Source organism: Megascapheus bottae, chromosome 30 (genome assembly GCF_031878675.1).
Source record: "Megascapheus bottae isolate mThoBot1 chromosome 30, mThoBot2.hap1, whole genome shotgun sequence".
Classification (NCBI taxonomy): domain Eukaryota; kingdom Metazoa; phylum Chordata; class Mammalia; order Rodentia; family Geomyidae; genus Megascapheus; species Megascapheus bottae.
In genome coordinates this window covers 3,373,562-3,394,317 of record NC_143538.1, presented here as the reverse complement: position 1 = coordinate 3,394,317, position 20,756 = coordinate 3,373,562, and the positions used below count along the sequence as shown (strand labels likewise).

At 39.2% G+C, this 20,756-nt stretch overlaps 1 protein-coding gene across 1 annotated transcript in view; it reads right to left on the bottom strand.

Moving 5' to 3' along the window:
* Positions 1-20,756, bottom strand: part of Myo9a (myosin IXA) — a 121,925-nt gene that overhangs the window by 85,718 nt on the left and 15,451 nt on the right. Inside the window, 6 exon segments of the mRNA XM_090321436.1 lie at positions 1,191-1,288; positions 7,564-7,620; positions 9,510-9,609; positions 12,406-12,468; positions 13,352-13,446; positions 14,800-15,710. Of these exon segments, the coding sequence (XP_090177562.1) occupies positions 1,191-1,288; positions 7,564-7,620; positions 9,510-9,609; positions 12,406-12,468; positions 13,352-13,446; positions 14,800-15,639 (1,253 nt within the window). The 5' untranslated portion in view covers positions 15,640-15,710.

Sequence of the window (20,756 nt, the reverse complement as noted above, 5' to 3'; positions counted from 1 at the left end):
TTTTTTGGCCAATCCTGGGGCTTGAACACAGAGCCTGGGGCACTGTACCTGAGCTGCTTTTGCTCAAGGCTAGCACTCTACAACTTGAGCCACAGCACCACTTATAGCTTTTTCTGTTTACATGGTACTAAGGAATCGAACCTAGGGATTCATGCATGCTAGGAAAGCACTCTACCACTAAGCTACACTCCTACTCCAAATAGAAAGGTTTTTGTTTTGTTTTGTTTTTTGCCAGTACTGAGGCCTTGAGCTTCCTAGCACTTGAACCACACCTCTAGCTCAGCCTTTTTTGCTGGGTAATTAGAGATGAAGACTGTTAGTTTTCTGCCTTGTCTGGATCTGAACCCAGATCCTCAGATTTCAGCCACCTCAGTGGGTACAGTGACAGGTGTGAGCCACCCGAGTCCAGCTAGAGGAAAGAATTTAACACAATAGTACACACGTATTTTAAATATGCAAAGGGAATATGTGCCTGGGACTTGATAAAATTTGGAGATCAGTGATACAAAAAAAGAGGACGTATAAAAAGAGTGGTGTGAAAATCACTAGCTCTCATCAAATTTTCAAAGAATTGATGACCAAAAAACACTCAAGCCAGAAGCTAGTGACTCCCACCTGTAATCCTAGTTATTCAGGAGGATGAGATTTAAGGATTGTACTTCAAAGCCAGCCCAGGCAGAAAAGTCCCCATGAGACTCCTATCTCCAGTTAACCACTCAAAAACCAGAAGTGGTGTTATGATTCTAAGTGGTAGAGCACTAGCTTTCAGCAAAAGAGCTCAGGAACAGTACTCAGGCACTGAGTTCAATCCCCACAACTCCCACCACCACCACCACCACCAAAACCCTCAAAACAACACTTAAGATAATTGAGTGTTGGGGCCGGGAGTTTGGCCTAGTGGTTAAAGTGCTTGCCTAGCATGCACGAACACCCGGGTTCGATTCCTTGGTACCACATACATAGACAAAAGCCAGAAATGGTGCTGAGGCTCAAGTGGTAGAGTGCTAGCCTTGAGAAAGTCCAAGGACAGTGCTCAGGCCCTGAGCTCAAGCCCAGGACTGGCAAAAAAAAAAAAAAGATAATTGAGTGTTGTAACAGGTAAGGAATACTACTGAGGAAGAGAAATCTTTCAAAGACATATCATAATTTATTCTCTATTGGAGATAGAATAATATAATGAATGAACTCACTGTCTTCTCGTCTTGGGAAGAAATCCTACCATTTCCATGGCCAACTGTAAGCGTTCAAAGTCATGCCTCAAATCTTCCCCCTCCACTGTAAAGCAATCCTGCTTACGATAAAAAAAAAAAAGTAAGAAAATCAAGATTGCCTGTTAGAAAATAATGTGAGATGGATGGGCTGACATTAATCAAGACACATTGTATCTGACCTCTAGAAGTGAAACCTCTTCATACTTAAGAGAAACTTTTTTTGGGGGGGCCAGTCGTGGGGCTTGAACTCAGGGCCTGAGCACTGTCCTTGGAATTTCTCAAGGCTAGAGCTCTATCGCTTGAGCCTCAGCACCACTTCTGACTGTTTTTTATGTATGTGGTACCGAGGAATCTAATCTGGGTCTTCATGCATGGTAGGCAAGCACTCTACCACCACGCCAAACTCCCAGCCCATATTAACTTACATTCTTAATGTGGTATATTCATAAATGTTATTTTAAGAGAAACGGAAGGTGGTAGTAGTATATTTAGACAGAATCAGACGCAAGAGATGTCTTACAATATTACAGGTATGTGAACCAAGCATACCTACCAAAATACCTTTTGTTTTATCCAACACAAGGATGTCATAAGTAACTTAAGAAGCTAGCAGAACTGATAAAATATGCAGATACCAGTTTCATTTTATGTATTTTAGGATAATTATGGAGTTTTGAGGCATTAACAGTATAACTTCACAAGCAAATGTTATTTACTTATCAAATACTGAACAAGTACTAACCATATGCAAGGCAATGGGGACATTAAAAAAAAAAAATTCCACCCAGGTGCGGTGGCTCATGCTTGCAACCCTAGCTACTCAGGAGGCTGAGATCTGAGGATCAAGGTTCAAAGCCAGCCAGTGACACAAATGGACCTGAGACTCTTATCTCCAATTAACTTCTAGGAAACGGGAAGTGGGGCTTGGCTCAAGGGTCGGGTGGAAGCCTTGAGCTGAAGAGCTCAGGGACAGTGCCCAGGCGGAGTTCAAGCCCCATGACCCACAAAAAAAAAAAAAAAAAACTTTCAGGAGGCAATAATGTTGAAGTAAATTCTATATTTATATAAGTAAAGCTACTTACATTATAATATTATAGCTGTTCTCCAGATATAAATATTTCCTAACGAGATAACATTGAAATCAACCAAGAAAAGCTTAAGAATTCTCAAAAACACAAGTTATATGAGTTAGCAAAAACATAGAAAAACAGGGCCGGGAGTTCAGCCCAGTGGTAGAATGCTTGCCTAGCATGCACGAAGACCCAGGTTCGATTACTCAGTACCAGATATACAGAAAAAAAAAAGCTGGAAGTGGTGCTGTGGCTCAAGTGGTAGAGCACTAGCCTTGAGAAAACTCTAAGGATAGTGTTTAGGTCCTGAGTTCAAGCCCCAAGACTAGCAAAAAATAAAATAAAATAAAACACAGAAGACCATATTTGAAAACTGGACTGTTGCAGGGGCGAGGGGCACTTCTATAATCCTAGCTACTCTGGAGGCTGAGATCTGATGACCCTGGTTCAAAGCCAGCCCAAGAAGAAAAGTACATCAGATTCTTATCTCCAATCAACCACCAGAAAACTGCAGTGGCACGGTGGCTCAAGGTGGTAGAGCCCTAGCCTTGAGTAAAAAGGGTTCAGGGACAGTGCCAAGGCCCCAAGTTCAAGCCCCATGACAGACAAAGGAATAAAAAAAGGAAACTTTTTGTTTTAACTCCTGGATTTTATTTCTTCAAATAAACAAAGTGTAACATTATAAGAATAAATCTTAAATCCATTTACTACATATTATCATACTCCTTGCTTTGTACTATCAAAACCACATACTTTTACTGCCTAATTTCTAGGAAATATGTCAATTATTCAGTATACACAGAACTGATATATATCTTATTCACTGCAGATCATAAGCACCAACTCAATACCACAACTAGATGAAGTACTGAAGAAAAACACATAAAACCCAAGTTCCTGAATAATACATAAATTTTATAAATGTAGAAAAAATTCCATCTTGAAAAATAGTTGTTTACTTTCCAAAAAAGGATTTACTACCAGAAGTTAGTGACTAATGCCTATAATTTTAACTACTCAGAAGACTCAGATGTGAGAGGATCATGGTTCTAAGCCAGAGACAAGAATTAAGCACCAAAAAGCCAGAGGTAGACCATGGCTTAAGTAACAGTGCAGTAGGCTTGGGCAAAGAAGCTTAGGGACAGCACTCAGTTCAAGTACAAGGATGGGCACAAAACAAGTATTTATCAAATATTTACCATGTAGCCAAAAAAACAAACAAACAAAAAAACCCTATTCTAAGTAATCTGAGTCAATAAGTACAACTGAATATTAAGTTTAAAATTTAATCTTGTGGGGTGGGAGTTTGGCCTAGTGGCAGAGTGTTTGCCTAGCATGCATGAAGACCCAGGTTCGATTCCTTGATACCACATACATAGAAAAAACCCAGAAGTGGTGCTGAGGCTCATGTGGTAGAGCTCTAGCCTTGAGAAAGTCCAAGGACAGTGCTCAGGCCCTGAGCTCAAGTCCAGGACTGGGAAAAAAAAAAAAAATTTAAATCTTGTTTTACAATGTCATGAACAATATCTTTACTTGCTATATGAAGAGGTGTGTATGTAGAATCTACAATTTACTGGCAGAAAATTTCTTCTGAGAACACATGCATCTAATATTCTGACCATAAACATTGTGGAAACATTTTTTTTTTTTGCCTGTCCTGGGGCTTGAACTCAGGGCCTTAGCACTGTCCTTGGGCTTTCTCAGGGCTAGAGCTCTACCACTTGAGCCACAGCACCACTTATTTCTGTGTACGTGGTACCAAGAAATCAAACCCGGATGCTCGTGCATGCACTCTACCACTAGGCCAAATTCCAGGCCCTTGTGGAAACATTTTAAGACTTGCTTACAGATATGTCAACGCAGTAGGAAAACACATATACACACATACACATACACATACACATACACACACACACACACACACACACACACACACACACACATACACTTTAAGAAGGGAGTTAGAGGCCCGGAGTGTAACCTAGGGGTAGAGTACTTGCCTCAAATGCACAAAGCCCTGGGTTCAATTCCTCAGTACCACATACAAACACACAAAAAGCTGGAAGTGGTGCTGTGGCTCAAATAATAGAAGTCAGCCCTGAGAAAGCCCAAGAACAGTACTTAGGGCATGAGTTCAAGCTCCAGGACCGGCCCCTCCCCCACCCCATATCTGCAAAAAAATGGAGCTGGGCCGGGCATCAGTGGCTCATGCCTATAATCCTAGCTACTCAGGTGGCTGAGATCTGAGGATCACAGTTCAAAGCCAGCACAGGCACAAAAGTTCATGACACTCATATCTTTAATTAACCACCAGAGAACTGGAAGTGGAGCTGTGGCTCAAGTGGTAGAGTGCTAGCACCCAGGCTGAGTTCAAACCCCATGACTGACCAAAGGGAGATTGGGGAGAAAAGGAAGTTGGGTAAGGGGAGAGAAGAGAGAATAATAGAGGGAGTAAGATACAAGTACACTATTATATATATATACAGAAATATCATAATGAAATTATACTTTGTACAATTAACCTATGATTTTTTAAAATGGTGTGTGTCAGGGCTGGTAGTTTGCTTGCCTAGCATGCAGGAAGACCCAAGTTCAATTCCTCAGTACCACATACATAGAAAAGCTAGAAGTGGAACTGTGGCTCAAGAGGTAGAACACTAGCTTTGAGGAACGCCCAAGGACAGTGCTCAGGCCCTGAGTTTAGTCCCCAAGACTGTCAAAAAAGAAGAAGAAGAAGAAGAAGAGGAGGAGGAGGAGGAGGAGGAGGAAGAAAACAGTGTGTTGTCAGCCTTGGGGTTTGAACTCAGCACCTTGGTGCTGTCCTTGACATTTTTTCCACAAGGATGGCACTCTACCACTTGAGCCACAGCTCCACTTACAGAACATCTGGAGCTTAGAGATAAAAGTCTTACAGACTTTCCTGTCTGGGCTGACTTCAGAGATCCTCAGAGCTCAGCCTCCTGAGTAGCTAGAATTATATGCATGAGCCACCAGCACCTGGTTTTCAGGGTCCAAATTCTTTTTTTTTCTTTTTTGCTTACTAGCTGGCCCTTTACCATCTGAGCCACACCTCCAAACCTGCTCAGAGTCCAAATTTTGAACTATTAAACAAAAGCAAATCAAACTCAGTTTCACGAAAAACTCTGAAAAAGGAACTCATTTATAGAATGAGTTTGCAATGCCCTGCCTGCTTTCAAAGTGGCACAATCTACTTGGTATAGTAATAAACGATGGAAAGATTTATAAAACTTAAGGATTTTCTATTAAGAATCATCAAAAACCTATAAATTAAGATGTCTAATTTTATTTCTGAAAATGTTCAATCTGAAGCTAACCTTGATTTATTATGAAGAGGTACTATAACTCAACAAAATAATTCTGCAGTTAGTGGGGTCTATAATCACATGCAGCAAGATTAAAGTGATAAGTACTTAAAGCAAAGACAAACACACGTTGTTTCCCAGAAGAATATTTAATAAATTAGTTTGTTAGTAAGTATAGATAAGTAGGCACATTTCTGCACATGTATTCAAACCTTTTAACTGCGCTAGCTGTAAATGGAAGATAACAAGTTTGTGTGCTCTTTTCATGGTTACAAACTTATATAAAATAATAAAGTAGCCAGGTGCTGGTAGTTCTCAACTGTAATCCTAGCATCTCAGGAGGCTAAAGTCTTAAGGATCTCAGGCTGTTAAAGCCAGCCTGGGCAGGAAAGTCCATGAGACTCTTATCTCCTGTTAACCATAAGAAAACCAGAAGTCACCAAGAAGGCGGCTCACACCTGTAATCCTACCTACTCAGGAGGCTGAGATCTGACGATCAAGATTCAAAGCCAGCCATAACACAAATGCACCTGAGACTCTTAGCTCCAATTAACCTCTAAAAAACGGGAAGTGGGGCCTGGCTCAAGCCCAAGCCAAGTTCAAGCCTCATGATCTCCCCCCCACAAAAAAAAAAAGAAAGAAAGAAAACCAGAAGTGGTGCTGTGGCTCAAAGTGGTAGAGCACTATCTTTAAGCAGAAGAGGTCTGGGACAACACCCAAGCTCTGAGTTCAACAGAAAAAGATCAACAGAAAAAGAAAAAAAAAATTGAAGTAAAGCTAAATTTAGTTATTTTACTTTACATCACATATACTCACTCCATTTGAAACCTAAAATAATCTTATTTATAGGATTCTTAATAATTTTAGGAAATTTAATTAAAGCTATTGCCTCCCTTACTACTGAAAAATATATTAAAAATATGCATGCATGGCCAGGAGTTTGGCCTAATGATAGAGTGCTTGCCTAGCATGTACAAAGGTCCGGTTTCAATTCCTCAGTATCACACACACAGAAAAAGCCAGAAGCGATGCTGTGGCTCAAGTGCTAGAGCCATAGCCTTGAGAAAGCCCAAGTGCTCAGGCCCTGAGTTCAAGCCCCAGGACTGGCAAAAAAAAAAAAAATGTACTTACTAGGTAAAAAGATTGTTAACACATGAAACTGGGAAGATGTAGATACTTTTCTCTCTCTCCCTCCCTCCCTTCCTTCCTTCCTTCCTTCCTTCCTTCCTTCCTTCCTTCCTTTCTTCCTTCCTTCTTTTCTGGTTTGTCATGGGGCTTGAACTCTGGGCCTGGATGCTGTCCTTGAGCTCTTTCACTCAAGGCTAATTCTCTACCACTTTGAGTCACAGCACCACTTCTGGTTTTCTAATGGTTAATTGAAGGTAAGAGCCTCATAGAAACTTTTAAACCCAGGCTGGCTTTGAACTATGATCTTCAGACTTTAGTCTCCAGAATAGCTAGGATTACAGGCAGGAGATACCAACACCTGGCTGATGTAGTTCTTTAACAAAAATTACTAGGTATAATATCCGGGTGATGAAATGACTAAAATAAAATTTAAAAAATAAATTTCAAGCCTGGGATGTTGCTCATTGGTGGAATGCTTACCTATCACATTCAAGTCGCTGGGTTCAATACAAAAATAAATCCCAAGGGAAAAAACTTTAATGCATACACATCCATATCAATGCTGAAGTATCACACTTATTGTCTGTGAAAATAAATGCTAAGGTAGACTAAACAGGAGCCATTCAGAAAAAATCTGAGACCAGTAATCTAGATTTTAATCAACGAACTATCTACATAGAAATCAAACTTCTGAAAAAATAAAACTCTGCTATATCTCTTATCTTGCTATGTCCAGTGATCATCATTCTGACTAAATTACAGACAGATGCAAATGAGCAACGTTGAGGGCCCTTGCAGAGGAACAGAGAATATTTAGGTGCATGTACTAACCGGCTCAGAGTCATAGCAATAGTCATCCCAGCTCTGTCTGAGGGGTTTCTTTGTTATCTGAAAGTAAGGCAGATTAGTTAGGGAGAAGTCACTAGGCAGGTAACTGTTAGATGCAGTGTGCAGGCATCACTGCAGTTATCCAAAGAGTTGTTTTGCATAGCAGCACAGAATAAGAAAGAAGTACACATTCAGATTCTGGGAGATTAAATATTTTTCAGTTCAACAAAAACATGTCATGTCCAGTAAATCTGATATTTAATTCTACATACTACTAACACTGGCATTATAAGAATGTCATAGCCATTAATGACAAGGAGATCAAAAAGACAACCAACTCTGGATTTTACCTGTTGCTAACTATTTTCATCTATTAACAAGTGAATAATGTTGAATCACCCAGAACTGAATTAGTAAATTTAAAAAAAAAATCTACTAAGTTCTACCAGGGAAAATAATATTAAGAAAGTGACTTTTAAGTTCTCAATATATTAATAAAAGATAAAGGCAGTTTAAATTAGTACCAACTTTCAAAATTAAGACAGATCAGATATCCAGGAAAAAACATAAGGTGTTAATTTCATCACCCTAAATACGTATTAAAGCATGTCAAAATGCCAATTAATTATAAAGTCTTCATAAGGACCTTTGCCTTTGCTATAAAGGATCTTCTTTTTCCATAGACAAAATGGGGGTGGGAGTCAATCTATTATTTTAATGATTTACTAGTTTTAGAATTTGAGGAATAAAATTAGAGAATTCAAGGTCATGAAAAGTGAGAATCATTCTGTTTTGGAGACTTAGGACTGAATTTTGAGTTTCAAGGAAAGAATCATATTTTCCAAGTCATTTGCCATTAAGGAATTTCATATTAAAGGTTTACACAGTAACTGTAAGTAACATAGTATCATGCAAAGATATGTATGTACATTACACCGCAAAACATGCAAATCAAGTTTGGTATTAGTAACATTTAACAGGAAAATCACTTTGGAAAGAATACATAAATGTCTGATATGGAAGTATCAGTAAGCAGTTTATTGCTATTTTAAAGAATTTCATAGGGAGGGCCAGAAGTTTGGCCTAGTGGTAGAGTGCTCGTCTAGCATGCATGAAGACCTGGGTTCGATTCCTCGATATCACATACATAGAACAAAGCTGGAAGTGGTGCTGAGGCTCAAGTGGTAGAGTTCTAGCCTTCAGAAAGTCTAAGGACAGTGCTCAGGCCCTGAGCTCAAGCCCAAGACTGGTTAAAAAAAAAAAGAATATCATAGGGCCAGATGTGGTGCTTCACACCTGTAATCCTAGCTACTCAGGACACTGAGATCTGAGGATCTCAGTTCAAAGCCAGCTGGGGCACAAAAAGACCTGAGACTCTTATCTCCAATTAACCTCTAGAAAAGCGAAAATGGCGCTGAGGCTCAAGGGGTGGGGTAGGGCAGTAGTCTTGAACTAAAGAGCTCAGAGACAGCACTCAGGCCCAAAGTCCGAGCTCCATGACTGACCAAAAATGGAAGAAAAAAAAAAATGTCACAAAACTCCTAGGTAGCTAATCTTTTAATATTTAAATGAAGATAATTTAAAAATTTTAAATTTTTAGATTTCATGTAGGAAAATACAAGTTGATATTCATTACTAATTGTATGTAAGCACACACTAGAAAAAAAATACTTTTTTTCGTTTCTTTTCTTTTCTGCAGTCCTGGGGCTTGAACTCAGGGCCTAAGCACTGCCTTTGGGCTTTCCTCAAGGCTAGCACTCTACTACTTGAGCCATAGCACCACTTCTGGCTTTTCTATGTATGTGGGTGGTACTGAGGAATTGAACCTAGGTCTTCCTGCATGCAAGGCAAGCATTCTACCACCACACCAAACTCCTGGCCCAAAAATACCTTTTTCAAGAACCAAAATTTGTAACATACATTTTGAAATGCTTGTCAAGAAAACTCACCTGGTTGAGATAATGATATTCCTCAGGTTGTTTAAGATGAAATGCTAACCTCTCTTCTTCACTCGCTCCCGCCAGGAGGTAATAGAATACATGATAGTTACTGTTGGGGGGAAAAAAAGCATAGCTTTACAGTGAGCATGATTTATGGTAGGGCATTTAATAAGCAAAACAAACATTAGCTTTATTTTTTAATATAAATGTGATAAATTCAGTATTTAAAAATTACACCAGAGTGATATATATACAGGGTGAAAGTGGAATGACAAGGATAGAAGTTTTTGATAATTCTGTAATGTTTATTTCTAAGAAATCTCCCAAATTTGTCAGAATCAACTTCATCAGTACTCTGAAAACTGATCAAAACATTGAAGCAATCTTGAGTGTATTTACCAACTACATCTAGCACATAACTATAGTGCTTCCAACAACAGAGGATATACATCTTCTGAAGTCTACATGGAACATTATTACATTATATAAGCAAGTCTCTATAAATGTAAGGGAACTAAAACCAATTAAACACCAGTAACAACAGATATTTTACAGACATGTGACTATTAAATAACCTATCAGTAAATAACCCATGATGAGTGAAAAAGTAAGATAGTAAACTAGAAAATACTTGGAGATACACAAAAACACTTGGCATCTATAAAAGATTAATTCCAAGACACTACTAGCCAAAAAAAAAACCACACACACACACACACATAAATAAAAACCAAATGTGAAAGTACTCAAGATCCTTGTACAAAAGAGCAAAGAATTTGCATATAGCCTATTTACATTTCCACTTATTCTTTAAATTATCTCTAAATTACTTCCAATACCTAACAATACAAATATGATAGAAATAGTGATTACTATATGATTTAGGTAATGATAAGAAAAACTACATATGCTCAGTACAGATGCTATATTTTCCCCAAAATATTTTTTATGAGGTTGGTTGCATCTATGGTTCAAAAGCTATGGATACAGAGATACACAGTTGTATAAAAAACAAGGGGGGTCTGGGAGCATAGCCTAGTGGTAGAGTGTTCAACTAGCATGCATGAAGCCCCAGGTTCAATTCCCTGGTACCACAAACACAGAAAAAGCTGGAAGTAGTGCTGCAGCTCAAGTGGCAAAGCACTAGCCTTGAGCAAAAAGTGTCCGAGGGCAGTGCCCAGGCCCTGAGTTCAAGCCCCAGGAACGGCCAAAAAAAAAAAAACAGGGAGTCACTAAAGCAGTGCTTGAAAAACTCTGTCCCTATAAACATGGTTTTAAAAGAGAGTTCTATCTGTATCCTAAGCATCTACCATAAGAAACTAGAATAGGAGCTGGGCACCAGTGGCTCATGCCTATTATCCTACTACTCAGTAGGCTGAGATCTGAGGATCATTGTTCAAAGCCAAATCAGACAGCAAAGTCCAAACTGAGACTCTTACCACCAGAAAATTGGAAGTGGCACTGCGGCTCAAAATTTTAAAAGCACTATCCTTGAGCAGTTCTGCTCAAGATAGCACCTAGGCCCTGAATGCAAACGCCATGACTGACAGAAAGAAACCTAAAGCAAGAGGAAGGAACTAATAAGTATTAGAGGAGATAAATGAACTAGGGAATAGGAAAAGTATTGAAAACCAAAATTAATTTTTTTGAAAAGATGTAGGTCGGTATGGTGGCAGGTGTCAAATGTACCACCAAGAAAAAGGAGGAGGTAAAGATCAGGCCTGGTGATACCAGACAGCAATCCCAGGTAGAGATTAGGAGATAGAGACGAGGGGACAGTGGTTCAAAGGAAGTCTAAGTAACTCTATTTCAATCAACAAGATAAAAATGGTAATAAGAGCTACACAGGTCACATAGGTAGGATTTTTGTCCTAGATTAACATTGAAAAGGAAGTGGAAGATGAAGAGAGGGAGGTGAGAGAAGGAATGGAGGGGATACTATTAGCCAGGAATTATTAAGATTTTATTATATATGAAAGCCATGAATCATTTTATAAATGTTAATTTCCTAAAGAACTCTAGGACGGTTTTCTATCTGTAAGATGGAAGGAAATACCTAAGGAGCAGAGAGAAGAGTTAAGTGAGACCCCAAGGCATATTCAAATTTACATGTAGGTCTGCTGGCTTCAACTCTGGCTCTACTTCATATTTCACTGACGAGTGAAGTAAATAATTTTCCCTTTGGTATCAGGTTTCTTCATCTGTAGACTATCACATTTATTATCTCTCAAGCACTGAATACCTAAAATACTGTAATGGAAAGCCCAAGAAAACATGGTTCAAAACAGCAGTAAGGCAGCACCTGAGAAACGGTGTTCTTTTGTTCTTGGTGGTGGTGGTTGTGGTTCTTGACCTCAGGGCTTGGGCACTATCCCTAAGCCTCTTTGTACTCAAGGATAGCACTCTACCATTTGAGCCCCAGCATGACTTCCCATTTCTAACATAAAAGTTACTGGAGCTCTTCTGCTCGGGCTTACTTCAAACCACAGTCCTCAGATCTTGGCCTAGTGAGTAGCTAGGATTACAGGTATGAGCCACCGGAACCCAGCTAGAAATGGTATTCTTAATCTCATAGTTTGCTTAGAACTTACAGAAGCCAGTTTTACTATACAATAAAAAAAAAAGATTTTTTTATTGTATTTTATTGTTGGGATAATGTGTAGAGGGATTACAGTTACATTCGTCAGGTATTGGGTACATTACTTCTCAAACCTTAATACCCTTTCTCATGTTTTTGTCCCCCTTTCTTCTCCCTCCTCTTCCCTTCCCTATTTCAAATAAACAAATAAGTGTATATACAGTATACCAGTATAAACAGCAGGGTGAAAAAGTGAATTAAGGGTCACAGTCAATCTGCAAGAAACTCAGGTTAACTTTGCTTTTTAGAAAAATAAAAAATAAGTACCGTTCATTATGTTCTTGATAAACAAGTCTGGACTTCTCCAGCAGATATTTTTCAACATAGGCACTGGAAGAAAAAAAAATTGGATAAAAATAATAAAGTTTAATATAAGATAGTCTTTTTTTTTTTTTGCCAGTCCTGGGGCCTTGAACTCAGGGCCTGAGCACTGTCCTTAAGCTTTCCGAAGGCTAGAGCTCTACCACTGGAGCCATAGCACCATTTCTGGCTTTTTTTCTATATATGCAGTACCGAGGAATCAAACTTGGATCTTCGTGCATGCTAGGCAAGCACTCTTACCACTAGGCCAAACTACTGACCCAAGATAGTCTTATTTATTTAGATGGTGCAGAAGTATAAAGAACACTCTCCCACTAGACACACCTGTTATGCCAGCTATTCTGTAGATAAAAGGCGCTTCCTTTAAAAACAAAAAATCTTGGGCTGAGTTCTAGCCCCACAACTAACCCCACCCCCCACACACACCAAAAAAAAAGAAAGAGAAACTATAAACCAGAAAGTTAACTAGACATGGTATTTAAAGATTACTGAGTGACCAGAGTTTGGCCTAATGGCAGAGTGCTTGCTTAGCATGCACGAAGACCCAGGTTCAATTCCCCGGTACCGCATACATACAAAAAGCCAAAAGTGGTGCTATGACTCAAGTGGTAGAGCACTAGCCTTGAAAAAGCCTAAGGACAGTGCCCAGGGTCAAGTTATATATCCAACCTACTCGAAAACAATAATGTAATATAAAGGACATCAGTTGTTAACAATAATAAATCTAAGGTGAGAGTATATGAGAGTTACTTGTTTGAGATTTTGACTCTCCCCTCTGAGGGAAAAAAATCATAATGACACCATCAATGTCCAAGTTCATAACTTACAAAAGGAAAATACCAAAAACAAAAATATGTTCTAAAACCTGTTGTTACTTAGTATCAGAACTTACCCGAGAACTGTGCCTGTTTCCTGGTAATTGACTTGAATAAACTTGCCAAAACGACTTGAATTGTTATTATGAGCTGTCTTTGCATTTCCAAAGGCCTGACAAAATAAACAACAAATTTTTAATGAATTTAAGCAATGCTTAGTTCAGTACAAAGAGTGAAAATGCTAAAGACAAAAGAAAGGGAATTTACTACTATGTTTAGATCTATATTCAGGTAAAATAAATGAAAGCAATTTGTAGCTAAAAGAAGATCAAGGAGGGTTGGAAGCATGGCCTAGTGGTAGCATGCTAGAAAGAAAGTTTAAAAATTCATTGTGGTTTCTTTCCTATTTGTTAGATACCATGAGAATTACATACCTCTGGTCTTTACTGCAGAAATCTAAACAGGCCATTTACTTTATACCTCCTAAATGTGAAGCATGGGCATGCTAAACTATAACTGTGCAGAAGACACATACATGGACTGACACATATTCAAAAATAAACAACAGATGCCCCAACACTACATTTCTATTCCAGTCACTACTAGAGTGCCAGCTATGAGTGAAAAGCCAACAGAGGGCAGGAGGTCCTGAGTTCAAATCCTGTCACTGGCACTAAGATAAATACATGTATATACAGATACATAAATAAAAATTTTAAAAAGTCTTTCAAGAAAAGGTGCTGAAACAAATGGACATTCATAGGCAAACACTGGGCACATACTTCACACCATATTCACACAAAACTACACTTGAAATGGACCAATCTCAAATGCAAACTCTAAAATTATAAAAGAAATATCTTTGTCATCATGGGTTAGATAAGGTTTTCTAAAATATAACACTAAAAGTATAATTCATAACAAAAGAGAATTACGCTAAAATTTAAAATACAGCTCTTCAAAAGACAATGTTAAGAAAGTTAAATATGGAGGAAATATGTGCAAAATATTTTCATGATATTCTACATCACATCAAAGGCCATGCATCCAATGGTCACCAAGAACTGACAAAATCCAGCAAGTGGGATGAGATGTAGCCCAGTAATAGATTACTGAGTACTTAGCATGCTAAAGGCCCTGGGCACAAAAAGAAAAAGAGGAAAAAAAACAATCAGTTTGTGGGGAGGAGTGAGGTGACTCACACCAGGACAGGCAAAGAAAAAAAAAATTTCATAAACATGGCTTTTTCTATTTTGCCTATCTCCAGTTTCCCCTGGCAACTAAAATTTCCACTTCCATAGAAGTATAGTATACTTTTACTTCACCTTTTCACATGTAACAATAACTTAAGATATGTTTAAGAAAATGGGGGAGGAAAGTAAGAAAAAAACACGGAAAGGGGTAACAATGTTCAAGAAGTAATGTATTCACTACCTTATGAATGTAACTTTAACCCTCTCTACATTACCTTGATAATGCAATAAGTAAAAGTTAAAAAAGAATAAAACTGTTTCTATACATTTACCTCAAGTACTGGTCCAGCTCCAAGAATAATCTGCTCTACTCCACTGGCAAATCCTTTCTGACTGAGGGCTGTCAGGTGGTGAATAAGAAAATTTGTGCTTTGGGTCTTCCCAGAACCACTCTCTCCTGAAATCACGATGCACTGATTCTTTCTGCGCTGAAGCATAGCATGATAAGCTACATCTGCTACAGCATATATGTGGGGTTCAAGTTTTCCCAATTGGTGGTTATCATACATTTTGACATATTTGGGGTTATAAATAGGGAGAAATTTGAATGGATTAATAACTATTAGAATACTGCCAACATACGTATAAATTTTTTCATGCTTAAAGCGACTTCGTAGGTTTTCTAAGAGAGTTTTCTCATTCAAATCTGGTAAACTACATAAATCATCAAAGTCTTTCTGTTGAGGCGGTGGAAGAAAGCCCCTTTCCATCATCCTGCGGCGTTCTTCCGTCACCCGTAGCCATGACTGAAGGCTGCCATAATGGATTGACCCATCAAGGTTTTTCTCTCTCAGAAGAAAGCGGTAGTCATCTCCACTCAAGCGATTTTCCAGAGCCATTCGGGGCCACAGCATCATTCGTTGAACTGGACAGTCTGTAGGATTGAGTATCCATTCTTCTCCACCAAATTCCTTTACCTCTGCTAAAACGTAACACTTGCTTTTATCTAGATGAAGCCTGTTTATGAGAGAGTCGATCACCTCTGCAGCAGTGGAAGTTTTTCTGGCAGGAATTGGACAATAAATTGTCCCTTCTGAAATTGTCCCAGGATAGATACGTAATGTGTGTTCATTATCCTCATAGCGTCGTCTTCCTCCATCACTTACATTCATATTGGATCCTGTCCCATCAGCATGGATAGTACGTGTTCAAGATCATGCAAAACATTTTCTTCACAAAAGAACTAAAACACAAAAAAGTGAACCGTTTACAGATCACACTACACATTCCTTTCTAATGAAGACTAAAAGCACAGAAAACCTATTCAATTAAATTAAGGGGACATTTTCTCAAAACAAGGGAAATAAATGGCCATCACACACATAAAACACTTAAAACTCTAAAAGATATCATCAGGAAAGTGCCACTGTACATCCTATTATAGATAAAATGTCAAGAGTATAGAACCAAGAAAAAAAAAATATTGAAAGCTGAAGCAGAAAGTGCCAAACTACTGAATACAAGGCCAGCCTCCTAGCCTTGTGAGCCATCCACTCATTTACTGTCTACTCTCTCCCCACTGATTCTTAACGGCACCTTTGCCATGTGGCCAATGCCCTACAGCTATGTTCTGGATTCTGACATCTGTTCCACTGGTCTATCTGTTATCTCAAAGCCGGTCTTAATTACCACATTTCTATGGCAAATGTTGATATATGAAGGGCCTATTACCACTATGGGGTAATATTTTGGTTATTTATTGGGGACTGAAGATTTAGCTCAGTGGAAGAACACTAGTCTAGCAAATGCAAGGCTCTGAATTAAGTCCTTAGCACCATTAAAAAAGAAAGGGGGTTGGGGGAAGGGGTGAAGGAGGGAAGGAGGGAGGGAGGGAGGGAGGGAAGAAGGGAGGAAAGGAGGGAAGGAGGGAGGGAAGGAAGGAAGGAAGGAAGGAAGGAAGGAAGGAAGGAAGGAAGGAAGGAAGGAAGGGAGGGAGGGAGGGAGGGAGGGAGGGAGGGAATTTTAACATTAGTAGCATGTCAACAACCATGAAAAGGCCTGTGACTTTGCATTGATTTTCTAGAGAAACATTACAAAGAATAAGTATCTCACTGACTCTTCCCATTCACAAACATTACATTGTTGGATATTTCTTAATTAAAATACTCTTTTTTTCCCTTTCTTTACATTTTTTAGGGGGTGGGGGAGCGGACTAGTACTAGGTCTTAAACTCCAGGCCTCATGCCAGGTAGGCTTGCTTGGACTTGGAGATACATTTCCAACCCAAATAACTATCACTCACATCTAAAGTTTCTTTCATTTTTCCTTGTTTCTTTTTTTTTCTTTTTCTTTTTCTTTTTTTTTTTTTTTTTTTTTGGTCAGTCCTGGGGCTTAAACTCAGGGCCTGAGCACTATCCTTGAGTTGTCTCAAGAATTCTACCACTTGAGCCACAGCACCACTTCCAGCTTTTTTCCCTATATGTGGTACCAAGGAATTGAACTCGGGGCTTCATGCATGCTAGGCAAGCATTCTACCACTAGGCCACACTCCCGGTCCCACATGTAAAGTTTCTTGTTTTCATATTCCCCCCCCCCTCGCCCCCACTTTTTTTTTTTCTTCTAGTCTGGACTTGAGCTCAGGGCCTGAGCACTGTCCTTGGACTTTTTCAAGGCTAGAGTTCTACCACTTGAGCCTCAGCACCATTTCTGGCATTTTTTCCCCTATGTATGTGATACCTAGGAATCGAACCCAGGTCTTCATGCATGCTAGGGAAGCACTCTACCACAAGGCTAAACTCCCAGCCCCTCCCCCTTATCTTTTGTATACCTATTTAGATTTCCTTTTTTTTAACTATCTTTAAGTAGTTGTACAAAGCAGTACCCATTTAATAAGGCAGTTTATAAATACAATGACTTTTGACCAAAGGCACTCCTTTTAACATCCCTACCAAGTGACCACTTCCCTCAGTTTTCTTAATCTTGTAGGATATGCATTGAATTCTTGTGTATTCTTCCCCCTTCTCTTCATTCACCCACCCTTTTTCCCCTTACTCCACTGACTCCTTTCAAATTTCGTAATGTTTTATGTTTCCTCATTCTTCTCTGATAATCCTAACTGTAAATTTTTATCTATTTATTTATTTTTGCCAGTCCTGAGCTTCAACTCAGGGCCTGAGCACTACTCTCAAGACTAGAGCTCTACCACTTGAGCCACAGTACCACTTCTGACATTCTTCTGTGTATATGGTACCAAGGAATCGAACCCAGGTCTTTGTTCATGCTAGGCAAGCACTAGGTCGAACTCGCGGCACAAAATTTAATATTGTTCAGATCAACATTTTAATGTTATTCAGACTGAATTAATCTTCAGATTATGGCTGCATTTTGCACATTCTTTAGCATGAAATGGTGTCACATGTTTAATAATTTCACTTTGCAGCTACACTTCTGATGTAACTTTTTTCATGCAAACACCTACTCCATTTGTTTCAAACATTGACATGATCACAATTTTACCTTTAAAGATTAACAATTTTAATATTAAATAATCAGTTAACTTAGTTTTCCCAGTTATTTCAGAAATGTATTTCATACAGTTATTCTAGTGGTATCAGGAGACTCTGCTCTGTGGTAAGTGTAGAGATGCCCTGGGGTAGCAGGTTGTTAGATGTAAAGCTATGTCTGTGTTCTGAACCCTTAAGTACATAGCTTCATATAAGCAAACGATGGTCTCTGGCAGCCGGCAGCAACAAAGCTCCTCACTGCAGCCAGGGGGGCTGTGCCCTGTACCACCCCAGGAGACATGCTGAATAACTATAATTTGATACTCAACTTTGTATACAATGTAGTAACCCTAGAACTAAACTCAAAACCTTTTGCAGCAGAGACCTAGCCAGGCCCATCATTTCCAACAATGAGCCCAACTCCAACAAGACATCCTCATTACCTTCAAGCAACCTCAGCTGCTTTACCTACAGGACCTCAACCACTGGCCCAACTCACTAGATAGGATTCTATTTTCTTTCTGAAACACAAAAACGTTTTCCTTTTTATGAGCTCTAATGTCAGCACAGGGTTTTTTTGTTATTGTTGGGTTTGTTTGGGTTTGTTTTTTTTTGGGGGGGGGGTTGGGTTTTTTTTCCTTTGAGATAGCTGGGATTGAACTCAGGACCTTGCACTTTCTAGTCATGCACTCTACCACTTGAGACATATTGGTTATTTCGGAAGTACACTGTTGTTTTATGCCAAGGGCAGGCCTTGACTACAATCCTCCTACTTGTGCTTCCCTCATGTCACTGGGGATGACAAGAACATCCAGCAATTAGTTGAGATGGCGTCTCACAAACTTTTATGCCCAGGCTGGCTTCAATCCACAATCCCACAATCGCAAACTCCCAAGTAGTTAAGATTATATGCTTGGACCAGCATGACAAGCCTCTTGATTTTTTATTGTGTTTCATATTGGGGAAAAAAAAGGTCGCAGTCTGCTGATTATCTAGGATTACAGATGTAAGCCACCAGTGCCTAGCTGGAACTTGGAATTTTAAAAGAAAATAAGCATACTTGGTAATTTAAAAAGTCATGAGCCAGGCACTAGTGGCTCACACCTGTAATCTAGCTACTCAGAAGGCTGAGATCTGAGGATCACTGTTCAAAGCCAGCCTGGGCACTGAAGTCCATGAGACTCTTATCTCCAATTAACCACAAGAAAACTGGAATTGGTGCTGTAGCTTAAGTGGTAAAACAACAGCCTTCAACTAAAGACCACAAGGGCAGTGCCCAGACCCAGAGTTCAGGCCCCACAACCAAAAAAAAAAAAGATATTCTCAATATGGAGAAATACTATTTCAAGAAGAGGAAAATTACGTATGGTTAAAACGTAAATTTTCTCCAAACTAATTGTTGGAGTCAATATACACCAAATCAAAAAACCCTAGCAAATTTACTTTCTGGCTGTTGACAAGCTTTATGAATGGCAAAAAGATTATAAGGATTTTTTTATATCTAGAATAGCTAACATAATATAGGGAATTAAAACAAGGTAGGACACTATAGAACATCAAGCTTACTATAAAGCTACATAATAAAGACAGCTGGTTCTAGAAAAGTTCAAATGAGCAATGGAACAGAAATGAGATCTCAGAAAGAGAACCACACAAATAGTCAACATAGACTATGGTGCTGGTACTGGACCTTAGAACTTCTTCAGCTGGGCACTGAGCTTTTGTGCTCAAGGCTAGTGCTCTTCAACTTGAGCCTCAGCTCCACTTATAGCTTTTCTATGGGTTAATTGGCAGTAAGAATCTCTCGGACTTTTTGGCTCAGGTTAGCTTTGAATTGCAATCCTCAGATCTCAGCCTCTTAAGTAGTTAGGATTACAGACTTGAGCCACCAGAATCCTAGCTAACTGTTTGGTTTTTGTTTTTATGATTTGGGCAATATCACAGTGTGAAGTCTGGGCTTTCTGATTCATAGGCAAGGGCACCATCATTTGAGTCATAACCTCAGCCTGAGATTTGACCAAGAAACAAAACCAAGTTTGTTGTGGAAAACACAAAGCAATGTCAGGATCTGGTGGCTCACATTTGTAATCTTGTCTACTCAGGAGGCTGAGATCTGAGGATCTCAGTTCAAAACCAGTCCTAAAGAATGTGAAACTCCAATTTATTACTGGAAAACAGGAAGTGAGGTGGCAGCTCAGGGGTAGGGCAGCGGCCTTGAGCTAAAGAGCTCAGGGACAGAGCTCAAGCCCAGAGTTCAAGCCCCATGACCCACAAAAAAATAAAACCAAAAGAATGCAGCTGAACTTAATAAAGGCTATCTGTGACAAACATTGTTTGTTGCATTAAACAGGGGAAAACTAAAATCACTTCCCCTAAAGTCAGGAATGAGATAAGGGTGTACACTCTCCCCATTTTTTTTTATTTTTAAAAAAATTTGTCTTTAAGTAGTTATACAAAGCAGTTGCCATTTAACAATGCAATTTATAAAGAAAATATATTTTGATGAATGTCATCACTTTCAGCATTCTTATCCATCCCTCCCTTACCCACCCTTAGTTCAATATAGTAATAGAATTTCTAGCCAAAGTGGCCAGGATCTTAGCCTAGTAGTAGAGTGCTTGCCTCACATGCACAAAGACCTGGGTTCGATGCCTTAGTACCACATACACAGAAAAAGCCAGAAGTGGCACTGTGGCTCAAGTGGCAGAGCACTAGCCTTGAGCAAAAAGTGTCCAAGGACAGTGCTTAAGCCCTAAGTTCAAGCCCCAGGACTGGCAAAAAAAAAA